The 13,434-nt window shown below is 51.6% G+C and overlaps 1 protein-coding gene across 3 annotated transcripts in view; it reads right to left on the reverse strand.

Annotated features, from left to right (window-relative positions):
* Positions 1 to 3,026: 3,026 nt before the first annotated feature.
* REXO1 (RNA exonuclease 1 homolog) overlaps positions 3,027 to 13,434 on the reverse strand; it is a 42,208-nt gene continuing 31,800 nt past the window's right edge. For 2 of the 3 annotated variants that reach the window (XM_049808464.1, XM_049808466.1), the window contains exons 12-16: positions 10,414 to 10,524; positions 9,918 to 10,033; positions 9,611 to 9,749; positions 6,900 to 7,020; positions 3,027 to 6,013 (exon numbers count right to left, since the gene is read on the reverse strand). In XM_049808464.1, coding sequence (XP_049664421.1) covers positions 5,925 to 6,013; positions 6,900 to 7,020; positions 9,611 to 9,749; positions 9,918 to 10,033; positions 10,414 to 10,524 — 576 coding nt within the window. In that variant the 3' untranslated portion in view covers positions 3,027 to 5,924. The remainder of the gene's footprint in view (positions 6,014 to 6,899; positions 7,021 to 9,610; positions 9,750 to 9,917; positions 10,034 to 10,413; positions 10,525 to 13,434) is intronic. The other variant, XM_049808467.1, reaches the window with a different exon arrangement.

The following is a 13,434-nucleotide window of genomic DNA, read 5'->3' on the forward strand; positions in this document are numbered from 1 at the left end:
GTTTCTCAGCCTGGGAGCAGCCCCACGTGCAGCCCCCGGCCTCAAGCCAGCACCTCCCCGGGCTCCCATTAATGCCCCAAACTTTGGTCCGGGCTCGGCCACCAGCAGACATAATGGCGATGGCGGGGGCCGTCATGGCGCGATGGACGGGCAGCGCTTCTCCGGGCATGGCTGCCGCCTCCCCTGAGCCCTGGGACCAGAACTGCTCTGCGCAGAGGCGGTGGCAGGAGTGAGCGATGCCCTTGGCACCCAGCACCCGCCTCCAACACCCAAAAACTCACCCCCCCCCCCAAAAAAAACCCTGCACAACCAGGCGGCTGCTGTCCTCCTTCCTGCTCAGCATCGGCACCCTCCTCTTCCTCCTCCTCTGCTCCCGGCCACCCTGCAGCCACCTCAGGCCAGGGGACAGTGCTGGGAAGGGGACAGGGCTGGTCACTGGTGGTCACTTTGTTTTTCGCCCACCACCAGCCCCTGCTTCCCATTCTGGCCGGTTCTCCTCTCTCGCTGGTGGCTGGAGGGTGCAGAAGGACACCGGTCCCTGCGGTGACACCGGTGTCACCCACCTTGCTTTGCTGCAGGTTTAGGGCTGGGAACAGGGACCCCCATGTCTGGGGAAGCCTGCAGCCCCCCTGCGCTGCAGGGCACTTTGGGGGTGCAGGGGCACTGGCATCCCCCGCTGCCACCCCAGGGGAAACCGAGGCACGGAGCAGAGTGGCTGGGGTGCCCGGGCTCGGCGCACCGACCCCTGCTCTGGCCAAACAAAAGACGAGCGAGGAGGAGTGTGGAGGGAATGGATGCACGGGGCCTGCTGCGAGATCCCTGTCCCCATCGACCATGGTAGAAAGGGCGTCATGGCACCGACGTCACCGCATAAGGAGCTTTCCTGCCTGCACACACAAGCCACGGGATCCCTGACACATGATAGATAACTTGCTCCCAGCCCTCATCCTCCTGGAGGTTCTGGACAAACCGTGGTAAAAAGCATTTTGATAAGAGGATCGATGACCGTGATCACCTCTGACCTATGCCACGTGGCTCAGCGGCAGGGGGTGACATGCAGATGCCCCGTGGATGCCCTTTGATGGGGGAACGATGCTGCAGGATGAGACAGGTCCTGGTACAGACCCTGGTAGCATCTGCAAATGCAGGGTTGCATGTGATGAGCTGCCTGGTCTCAGCTGCAGCTGCAGAAGAGGGACACGTAACGCCCCCATCCACCCAACCAGCTCCCTGGGCTGCCCAAAACCTCTCCCTGCCTCGCGAGGGGGCAGGAGGCTGCTTTCATTCGGGTTTGGAAATTCTCTCCCTGGTGACATGGGCAGGGGGGGGAGCAGCTATGCAAGCTGAGCTGCAACCAGCACTGCAGAGGTAGGAGCAGGGCAGGATCCCTTCTCTTAGGGCTGAAACAAGCTCTGACAGTGCCATCAGGGACCCAGCAGGTCACTGTATCCGTGACAGCTCCAAGGACACGGCCAGCCCAGTGGCACCAATTTGCTGGTAAAGAGCTTAGACTGGGATGGGGGCCAGAGGCTGTTTCCACAGATCGATACAGGCACAGTGCGCAGAGATGGGGGCCGGACCCCTGGCAAGGGGGGGACAAAGTGGGGGGATTTGTAACACCCTGGCATCTCTGAGCTGGGGTGGAAATCAAGCCTTTTTTTTCCAGCAAGCTACTTTGTGTCACCTCTCCAAATTTCAGCTTGCCCTGAAGGAGCTGGCTGTGCTGGTCTGAAGGGGTTTCAGGCCGCGAGGGACCAGGGTTATGGCTCTGGGAGTCTCTCTTCTTGTTTGCTTCCCAATTCAGCTCCAGCATCCCAAAGCTGAGCCTGGGACCGGGGGAAAGGCAGCACCAAGCCCAGGGGCTACGCTTCAAGTCAGAGGCAAAGGACTCCAAAGGGGCAAAGGTTTCAGAGAGCAAGAAAGCCCCTTGCTGCAGTTTCTGTTGGCAGTGCCCCACCTCCAGTAGCACCCTTGGGAAACAAGGTTTTCCAGAGAAAAATGAGGGTCTCCGAGACAGATATTAAACACACACCTGCAGCACCCGGTGTCTGCCTGTCCATCCACGTGTCCATCTGCACACCCGATGCTGGGTGAGCGGTGCTCACCTGGGACAGGGGCTCTTGCAACCCTAAAAACCCTGCCTGCCTCACAGCAGGTGACCTGCAAGAGGGGGACTTTCCCCATCCCGTAGGGAAAGGGATGGCACCCCGGGAGGTTAACACTGCAGCTCAGCACACCCAGCACCTCAAAGGCCCATAAAGGTGGCTGAGAACACAGGTCAGTCGTGACTTTTATAGCATCTTGAGTAACCGCTGCCATCGCCAAGCCATCACCAGCACGTTAAATAAAACACATTGCCAGTGAGGTCATCTAATAGCCTATTATTTTTTTATTTGAACTTTTTACCTTCACCTCTTCCTCCGTGCTGAATCAGCTCCTTTGCTTGGCACTTTAATTCCTGCCCCATTTGTGAGATTGATATGGGCTCTCCTGGGGAGCCTGGTCAGGCGGTGGGAGGATGCCCAGGCAGGCGCTGGCGCTCCCGGACTTTCGCTCCTGCTCCGGGATGGAGGCAAGAGGAGCCAGGACCTGCCCCACTGCTGCCCCATGGCTCAGGACACTGCATGGGGGGGGAGAAGGGTTTGCACAGAGCAAGGATACAGCCCGCACCACCCCAGGCACCACGGGCATCACCTCGTCTTGCAGTCCCACGGGGTTGGGCTGGACTTTTGCAGCAGCCGAGTGACACCAGTTTCACCCCCTCTCCTCCAGCTCCTCAGCTCACCCCCAGAAGGCTGACATGCCGCAGAGAGGCACGGATTATTGAGAGCTCCAAAGCCGGTGACAAGTGCTGGGGGAAGGCTGGGCTCTGCTGCAGAGCCACTTTGTGAGGACATGGAGGAAATAACAGTGGCTGCAAGTTGAAGGGATGCTCCAGGGAAGCCCACCCACCTCCGGGATGGCTCCAGCACCCATCCTCCCCCACCTGGACACAGGCAGAGCAGACCCAGACTCAGGAGCACGCGTCTAGTCAACACTCTTTTATTAAAAACAATTACAAAAAGTTACAGGTTACAATAGTTATGTACAACCCAAAAACCTCTTACCAACCACAAACCTCTGGATTTACAGTGTTATGGTGCCCGGGGGTGGAGGCGATGGCAGCCTGTGAGTCCGACGCTTGCTCTGACCCACACCGATGGTATGGGTAGAAGTGGTCCGCTTTCCCACTAACATCCCACGAGACAGGCAACCTCCCCTCCACACACACACCCCACTCCAAAAGCCTCATTTTAGGGGGTCCCAGCTGAACCGTGGGGAAAGGAAGGGGAAATGACTGAGGTCCCCTGGCCTGGCAAGGACTCACGCCTAGAGGAATGCACCCTGCAGCGATTTCTGCCTTCCCCAATCCCAGGCAGTCAGATCAAGCCAAGCAACCAGCTCCCCAAGCAGGACACCAGCGCACCAGGTCCACATTAGAAATGTGCCAGCTCTTCCAGGAAAGACAGCTGCTGCAAGAGAGGGCCAGGGAGCTGGGACTGCCTGTCCGGTAATGGAGGAACCTTGAGGCAAGAGCCAGCTTTGAAATCTAACATGGCTGCATGGTAGATCAGTGGGCTGCTCCAGGTACACTCTATCACTGCAGCCAGGTGTGAAGATAAACAGGGGAATAAACAAGGGAAAGAGGCAGAAGCGGGAACAAACTTTCCTCCCTGGTTAGGAAGCACTGAACTTTCTCTCTGTCTCTCCCACAGCCTGGGCGGGAACAGTATCGTTCCCTGCGGGTGATGGGAGAGGGGGACAAGACAAGGTGTCCCAAGGCTGCTTCACAAGAAAGCCTCATGGCAGGGAAGGAGGTGCCTGCAATGCTTGGCAAAGGTGGGCTGCAAGGAGAGCTGGATGCGACGTGCCCTATGGAGTGCTGAGGGAGTGGCAGGGAGCTGCACAACCTGAAGTCTGGGGTAGTGAACAAGCTGGCAGCCTGTGCCACTGCCTGCCAGAGGACACACAGAGGGGCTCCGCAGTAACAGGAGCCTTTACAGTCCCCACTTCTGGTGGCTTCATGAGAGCCTGGCAGAGGTCAGGCACTGGAAGCCACATCCTTGCCTCTGAGGACAGCAGTACCAGTGCCCTCTGGCCCACGCAGAGGGGCCCAAGCAGAACACCCCGGCCCACGGCACACAGACCAGCCCCATGCTCCTCCCCACCACCGCGCTGGGCACGGAGGTGGGACAGGTCAGTGGGATGTGCCGGGTGACATGCAGCACGTCCCCAAACTCTGAGCCCAGCACCGCCAGCAGGGGTACAAAGAGGTGAACCCACCTCTGACAAGAACCAAAACCCAGCAGCTCCCCTGCCCCACTGCCGCTGGAGCAACACAGCCAGCCCGTGCCAAGGACACGGGGGCCAGCACCATACCAGCTACTGCTGGGAAGCAATGCCAGTCCTGCCTGGGAGGGGAGAGGCGATCACTGCTCTAATAATGGGGCTAAGCTGCTGCCAGGACCTCAGCTAAAAGACCTCATCTATCACGGACCATTTTGATCAGCTCTGTTGTTCCTCCAACAGCAACAGAGCCTGGGCAGAGAGAGACCACCAGAGCTGTCCAATCTGCCTGTGCTGCTGCCCCAGTTGCTACAAGCGTGAGAGAGACACGCTCTCAACAGTTGCTTTTGTCCAGGGGCCAGACAGACAATAACTGGGTCTTTTGCTCTTCTTCAAAACACCCAACATGTAAACTAGTTTAAAAGAATAATTTTTTACCTATTGCTTTTGCTCTTGCCTGCATCAAGTCCCTGCTATCAGGTACAGCCTGGTGGGGAGTCCTGCAGACTGTTAGGGGCCACCCTTAGGTGCAATCTTAGCTGCACCTAGGTCCCCCCAAAAACCTTGATCCCTACATACAAGCTCACTGGAGACATGCTGGAAGGTCAGGGTCAGGGTCAGGACAGCTTGTCCTAACCCTCAAAGACACAATGCCTGCTCTTACCACTGTCCTCCCCAACACAGCTCCTTCCCTGGAAGGCTGCAAGTTGCTGCTTGGCTCTGGGAGCCCAGTTTGTCCCAGCCCTACTGTCCCTTGCCTTGCTACTACACATACGGCTCCCTGAGGTCTGGGCAAGGTCTGACACTTGTGGTTTCCCCCTTTTGCAGCAATTGCAGAACCAGGATGCCAGCCCTCACTGAAGAGATCACCTGGGTCGCAGAAGGCAGTAATTCCCCTGACCCCATCTCATTCCTCTTTGACCTGCTGCTCCCACCACACAGTCTCAGAGACAGCCTCCCTCTCTTGCAGCTCTGGCTTCTCCTCCACAGTGGGACTGCACTAGGATCTCCTCCCAGATGGCTTGATCCTCAGCTCTCACCACCCCCTGCTTGCCACACCAGCAATCCACTCACTTTACAGCTTCCTGCACAACTTTCTTCCATTTCCCCTCATCTCCAAACACTGTGCAAATCTACCAGCTTTGGAGTACAGAGGCAATTTAAGTTACATTTGGGAAAAAAAAAAAAAAAAAGAAAAAAAAAAAGGAAAAGATCTACCTTTAACCGAACCAGAAAGATCCTTCTGCACATATCCAACCTACCTCTAAAAGCTTCTCCTAGGAACCAAGAAGTTCTCTCTGGTCGTGCTACTCAAAACCACCTTGCCATGCCTACAAGGCAATTGTTGTACCACAAAGTATCCCTCAGGTGGAGTAAAGAGGATCTGAGAGCCACTATCTGGACACAGGGACCTGCAAGCAGTGAGCTGGTGCCATTCAGCTGCGCCAGCAGCAGTCCTTAAGTCCCATAGATACCTGCGAGTGCACGGGGAGTCTGGGGTAGCATGCTGCTGCGTACAGGTGGACAGTGTTACTCTGAGCATTTATTGCACTGCTTCAAAGAGGTGGAAGAGGAACAGGAGAGAGAGAAAGCGCAAGTCATCGTTTCACTTTAGCATCTTCTTTGATCTTCCAGACCATCAGCTCCATGCAAGCTCTGGCATCCTCACTGGAGTCGTGCCCTTCCACTGGGGACAGAAAGACAAGGATGGCAGTTAGCACCTCGGCTCAGGCAGTCTCTGCTGCACAGGGGCTGCCTGCTCAGAGCACAAAGCACAGAGGAAGGCTTCCCGAGACCAGGTCCTGCCTGACACTGCTGTCCCAGCTGCTCACTGCCCTCTGCCACAGCAACCACAGGTGCATCTGTGATCACCGTGAACCACAGTGATGGATTTGAAGTAGAAGAATTTCCACTAAACACATCTTTTGCTGGACTTCAGCCTGACACCATTCCCTTGTTTAAATTAAGGGCTGAAGTCCTGCTAGTCTGTAGGCCCCCAGGCTACAGAGTAGCTGGCCAGAGGCACCTCAATTTCCCCAGCAGTATTATTTACAATGTGCTCAAGGAAGATGGAAAGGAACATGCCATGCTTCAAACAGAAAGGTCAATCTCAGTTTGCCAGAGAGGGCAGGAAGGGCATGACACGAGGCCAGGCTGTATGGGGCTTTGAGCAGCCTGATCTAGTGGAAGGTGTCCCTGCCCATGGCAGGCGGTTTGGAACTAGATGATCTTTAAAGTCCCTTCCAACCCAAACCATTCTATGATTCTATGACATGGCCTTGACAGAGCTATGTCTGGCCTTCTCACACCACTTCTCTGGTCCCCACTTAGCACAGAAAGGGAAGAAGCAAGAGCTGCTGGCCCTCAGAACAGGGTTCAAACTGAAACTGTGTGGCAGAGACTTCATATGCCGGCCCATTCACAGCTACTGCCAGATGCTACGCAGGAAAAAAAAGATTAGGAGAAAGAGGATGATGGGGCTTGGGGAGAGCAGAGGAAGGCAGGTCCAAGGAGCCCACACCCAGGTGGGACAGGACACGAGACCCTCACTTTCAGCTCCTCCTTGGTCTCACCATTGTCCTGGATGATGCGCTTGAGGTAGTCTGCCATCAGCGTCCGGAGAGCCCGTTTGTAAGGCAAACCCAGCCGGTGGGGAAAGACAATTGCAGTATCCACCACTGTGCCATGGATAAGCTGGAGGGAGGGAGCAGGAAAGAAACATGCTTATTTTCCCTCTCCCACAGGGACGGACACTCCTTAGGATTAACCATACTAAAGCAATCTTCCGGTCAGCCTCTCAGGCTCAATGTAATGCTGTCGCCAAGCTCCAACCCAACCAGTCTTGCAAGAGACTCTGGCTGAATCAAAGATGACTCCCCCTTGAAGTGTGCGTGCACACAGGCTTCCCAGTGCTCTGCCAGCCAACATACCTGCCCTTGAAGTCCTGCCTAACTGCACATTCAAAGTAGCAGAAATTCAAGGCCGATTCAGTTCGAATAACTCAAACAACAGGACAGGTCAATCCTTAATACACCAGCCTGAAGAAGCTGGCATACCTCTGAGAGTGTCTTTCACAATGAAAAACTAAGTCGAGGAACCAGTTGACCCCACAAAGCTTGTAACAGCCTTTCAACAGCTTCCCACTTCTGTCCACATCTTGAGAAAGATGTGCAAGTCAAAACTGTACCTAACCCATTATACATCACACTGCTTCTGCAGAAAAGGCCTAACTCTCAAGGTGCAAACCAACCTGAAAACTTCCAGTCCATCAGCAATGAGTCAACAGGAAGTTTTTAACCAGCACTGGCTTAGCAAGGATGAAATAGGACAAGGAGATCTTATACTTCTGGGCATGAGGAGCTACACAGTGGATGAGAGGGAGGCCCTGGCCTGGTCCCATGTCTGGGTCAAAGTGCCTGGGCACACAGGAGAGGCAAGAGGTTTGCTGTCATCTAGGTATGAAGTGTCATCGTGCTGGAGGAACTAAGGGTGCTGAACAGGTCAACATGCTACCTACCCTGCACCAAGGGCCCCTATGGAGGACCAAAAGGCCACATCTGACAGAGTCCATAAACATAGGGTAAGCTGGCTTTTTTTTTAAATACTAATTTCTTACTCTCAGGCTAAGATGAGATTAATCCTCTTTTGCCAAGAATACGTGTTCCTTAAGTGCTAAAGGAACGTGGATGAAGGCAGCCCACATCTTGAGTACAAGAGTAAAATGCAAGGTCTAAGAAATAAACCTGTATGCCTGACCAAAAGACGGCTCTGCAAGTCTCGACACAGGATGACTCAGACAGGACCCTGATAATCCAGTCTCCTCATCTGCCTCGACTCTTCCTAGGCACCAGCTAATGTTGCGTGACAATCCGTAACTTCGTCATTAATAGTTTCATAGCCCAGCTCTGTAAATGCCTGAGAACAGCTGCAGTTTAACAGAAACAACCTGCTACGCTCTTTGGAGTATAAAACTGCCAACATTATGGATAATCTCTCCTAGACTGCAGTCAAGTTTGGCACCCACCCAGGCACAATGATAATTGCTTATGTAGATCAGGAAGACTGAGGAAACAGGATAATATAGCTTTAAATAAAAATTGAAATGCTATCACCATTTGGAGCTTGCCATGGCCATTAGCGAGATGTCAACTTTACTGCCACAGCCTTCAGACATTACGACTTGACATGCCCTGCCTGTCACGCTCTGCTATATTGCTCTCGGGTTCGTTCTCTTGGCAGTGTCTGCGATGCTAAGAGAAAATCATGCCTCTAAGAGGCCAACGCAGTCATCTTGTGCTGATAAAACTGTAAATAATTTTTTTATGATGATGATGAACTCTCCGAGAGGCTGGGATAAAGGGTGCCATGGAGAGGTAAAGTGCTTTGCAGGCATTAAAACCTCCTGCTTCCAAACCATCACCGTGAGTTGGCAGCCACAGCTCCTTCATCAAAGAAGTTGCATGATAAAAAATGGCTGGAGGAAGTTCTGGCTTGTGAGCATAGACTAAAGACTCAGCTCCTGCCTGCCGCACACTTTCTTGGTGACCCTGGACAAACCCCTGGGGATCTATGTTCAGAGTGCAAGGGGAGAAGACAGCCCTCCCTCACAGGACAGCAGAGATGGCTGAGAGATGTGCAGGGTAGACTGAGGAGGGCCAGGCAGGAAACAAGACAGATAAAAGGTCAAAATAGCTTGATCAAAGTAACACCACAAATGACAGCAAACCAGGCAGAGAACCTCACTCAAAGAAAACAGACTTTTTAACATTAGAAGAGGAACCATGAGAATTATCTCAAGTGGCAAAGACAACAAAGAGGCTTGTCGTGTTTCTAAAATAGTTACTCTGGGCATCCAGAGGGCACAGGGGACTCTGGAGCCTCCCCTGTTCATGCCCTGACCCTGGCTGAGCACATCTTCAAGCCAGTCAAAGCATGCTGACACCAACGGAGGATTCTTGACTTTATGGCAGGGGTGAAAGGCAAATGATTCAAGATCAGTCCTTCCAACCAGCCCTACTCTATTCACCCTCCCCAGTCACCTCTAGAGAGGTCTGTCACCCTGGGCAGCACCAGTCACTAAAAGCTGGGGTGACATGAGTGACACACATGACCCACCCCCTTGCTCTTCCACCACAGACAGCTTCCCACTGGCTCAGGGACAAATCTACTGTGTTCCTCCTGGTTCTTGGAAATAAACAGTTCCTAAATTTAAAGGAGACATATAACACACACCAGGGGTGGGAAAGAACCAGAGGGAGATGTAAACACAAGACATGCAAGTTACCTTTAGTGCAAATAAGTCACTTTCCAAGCTGTGCCCTATCAATATGGTATCTGCACTGAACATGTTCAGTAGGACGGCTTGGACATCCCGCAGGGTGATACTAGTGTTCTCCAGGTCCTCTTCTGTCACACCTGAGAATCTGCAGAGCAAGAGGAGGTCTTCCTTCACTAAAGGACACCTCAAGGCCCAAAGCATCTCAGCCATTAGGAAGTGGCAGTCAGTGGAGTTGCAACAAGTGCTCCCAGCCATTCCCCCTAAGCTCCTGATTCTAAGCACAGACCTCTGATCCAAGGAAGACCGTCCTTACCTGGTGTTATAGTCCACCACCTTGGTGTCCGGTTTGACAAAGGTGTCGTATACCACTTTCAGGTCAGAGTTGATCACAGTTACTCTTGTCAGCTCCAGTCCTTGCTTGGTATAGCACTGCAAGCAACAGAGCAGACATGAAGACAAGTGGATGCCAACCACAGCATGGTATCAATGGAGCCGTTCACCAAAGTGCTGCAGCTCCCCAAATGCAGCACATCTAGTGTAGCAAGGCCAGCCAGCAAATACTGCTCAATATCAGCCAGCTAGCTACAGCTTTTCAAGGGTGCACACAGTCCCTAAATGAAACACACATTGCTAGAACTAATTAGGACGAGCTAATTTAAATGTACAGGACCAATATGACTTAGAGTCCACAGCAGAAAGGAAAGATGGCAAGGAAGCAGACCTTTCCTTCAGCCACTTGTATCACACCCTCGGCCTTCCCCAAGAAGCTTTATTTTGCTTGTGTATTGCCTCTATCGTTAGGGACCCACCATTTCGCAGTCTAATGCGTAGATTCCAGGGTAGCCATCAGTCGTAGGCAACTTCTCAAAAGTCTTCACAAAGCCATCAAGGCTCTCCTTTCGTCCATCATGGACATGTTGCTTAAAGGAAAAGGAAAAAAGAAAAAAAAAAAGGGACAATTGTTGATGGTAGGAACAAGAATCCAAAAAGTCCACTTCACTACAACATCAACTTAAACAAGAAGATTTTTTTTTTTAATAATTTCTAAAGGTTAATGAAGAATAAGTTTTGCCTACCAGTCAGTCTAAGAAGCTCACCACAACAGCAAACATAGCCATATGCAACCCTGATTCCAAAGCCAGATCAGGGCTAGTGGCATCATATTGACAGCTCACATCTAGGGACAAGTAGCTTTCAATTTTCAATTCAGAGCAGAATTACTCAGAAAGGGTCACACTGAGGTCTTACACTGACCTAACTCCAGCTGCTGGTTCCTGGTTTAGCTTGCAGCCAAGACATGTCCAGGTGCAGGATTCTAATCCCAGACATCCCTGTTTGAGCATTAGCATCAGATGTATCATAGCCCATAGGCAGCATGAGAAACTGGTGTAATGAAGTACCAGAAAATGTCAATGTGTGCATACAAACAAAAGCCACCGTATTCCAAAACCACACAGCTCGCAGACGAACGGGAGCTACTGCCTACCAGCACTTGAGGAAATAAATAGGGAGTATTTCCAACCACTCTTCATTATCCCTAGCTAAAGCTCTAGGGTCAACAAGATCCAGTGCAGAAGAGCTCCCTGAGCTAGCAGGAAAACTCAGGGAGGGATTTCACAAGTAGCTTAAGCCAATGCAAGACTAAGCTGCTGTTGCAACAGGCACTCCCACTCTCCTCTCCTCCGCAGCCACAGATCTCACCCTACTTGGTCAGCCTGAAAGCCTTCTCCAGAGGGGGGGGGAGTTTTAAACTGGATGATTGCACTGATCTAGTTATCTGTACCACTGCACCAGTGGGGAAGCAGGAACACATAATCGAGGGCAAGGCAGAGGCTGTGACAGCCCTTTTGCCCACTAACATGATTTTAGGTCAAATTAAACTACTGCACCACACCCAGAGGTGATGCTCTCTCTCCCTTATTCCCTAGTGGGTTTTTTTGTTTTGTTTAATTTTTGCCTATCCCTAAATCTCAATGTATTTGCACACAATCACAGCAGGCTGTGTACAGCCTTCTTCATTGTCCTTCTCACAGATCCCACCCTACAAGGAATCAGACTGTACTTGTGTCAGGATAGAAAGGCTGGATAGATGAGGAACTGAGGCACTTGTAAAGCTGAAACCTGTAGGCAGAGGGATAACCAAAGCAAGGATACGCATCTTTTCCTGCACAGGTTATTACTGCAGGTGCAGCCAGAGTACAGAGAACTACATCATTTGAAGTTAATGAGGCAGCTGAGCCAACACTGAATCCAATCTCTCCCTGTATCCAAAGCCAGCACTGTATCCAAAGGCCACATGGTCCGTTGCTTCCCAGGAGCAAGAGGCCACATTTGTCCATTCTGCATCTATGCCCGTGAACCCGACTGTTTTGCTGAAGAAATGGATAGGGCAGATTACCAGGCCAACAGATAGTAAACGTTTCTCTCCCTCGCAGCTTGATCCCTTCCCACCGTCTGTAATACAATATAACTGGGCAGTGAAGGAAAGAAAAAAAATTTAGGTGTCTTTCTAGACTAGTTCATGTTCTGCAACTGTGCAATTCTTCCTTGCTGAGAGGAGGGCAGAAAAGTTGCTTCTGTTTTTCAGACCAGAGAGAGAAGGAGACTCAGTTGTCACAAAGAACAGCATCTCCAAACTCCTCCGCTCCTGGGGAGCAGTAGGTACGAGCACAGCTCCATCCTGCCATCTCCTGCCACACTGGCTAACTGCAGCATAATCCAGACAGGCATATCCCAAATGTATTTGGAAGGAAAAAAGATACAGACATGCTTTTCTAACCAGCTATGGATCTAGTTAGAACAGTTTCTTATTACAAATATTCGCTGTTTTCAGTTCCCTCCTTCAAAGCTGAAGGATACCGTGCTCCCCAGTAGCCCAAACATCCCAGTATCTCATTGCATACTCTCATGCTGAGCAGGCTGTGGACTCCAACCTTAAATCTACCAAAGGATGCTGTGAAACTCGCTCATCTGGATGAAAAAAACCAAGAAATCCAGAACACAGTGATCTGTAGCAGCACAACAACTAGGAGGCAGATGCAAAAGGATGCCTGAGCCCTGCAGCACTGGCGGCATGCTTCATTGAGTAAGGACTATTAGAGAGATTGTATGTTTCTTAAAAGGCCATGAGGTTTTATGGTCTACAACAGCCACGTAAAAACATGCGGAGAAGTCACGTTTTTATAGTCCCATCAATTTCTCCTGACTTCCCTGCTGGATGTTTTTTGGAACACTGATTAAAGAGAGATCCTAATTTCACATGAAAAAGAAATAGGAGAAGTAGCAGCCTGCCTGATCCCATCCATGCTTCAGACTGTGCAGGGCAGGCTTTTAGGGTGCCCATACAGACAATTCTTCCTATTTTAACAAGCCTTGAATTTTGCCCCAGAATTCACTTCCTAGCTCTAGTTTTTGGCCAGAACAAGAAGGGCACACACCTCTCCAGAACCTACAGCCAGCCTTGCTAGCCCTGTATCGCTTGAGGTCTTTCAAACAGTGGGACAAGAAGATGCTTTATAACAGATACGCTCTAGGAGCCTCTTCCACTGGACGTGACCCTTTTAGATCCCCTCTCACTTGGTTCTGCATCATGCTCCTCTCCCCTGCGTGGCAGCTGCCAAATATAAAAATGCCACTGAAACAGTGACGAGGAGCATCCCCAGAGACCTGAGGGAGAGGCAAAAGATGGACTGCTCCCTTCTGCCAATGTTTTGAGAGGACCAGTGATGCCAGGCTGGGAAGCCAACTCTCCTGTTGCCTAAAGGAAAAAAAAAAAAAAAAGAAGAAAAAAAAAGGCACCTGTGCAAAGGTATCCCAAACAGTGTTCAGCT

Source organism: Accipiter gentilis, chromosome 8 (genome assembly GCF_929443795.1).
Source record: "Accipiter gentilis chromosome 8, bAccGen1.1, whole genome shotgun sequence".
In the NCBI taxonomy this organism is placed as follows: Eukaryota; Metazoa; Chordata; class Aves; order Accipitriformes; family Accipitridae; genus Astur; species Astur gentilis.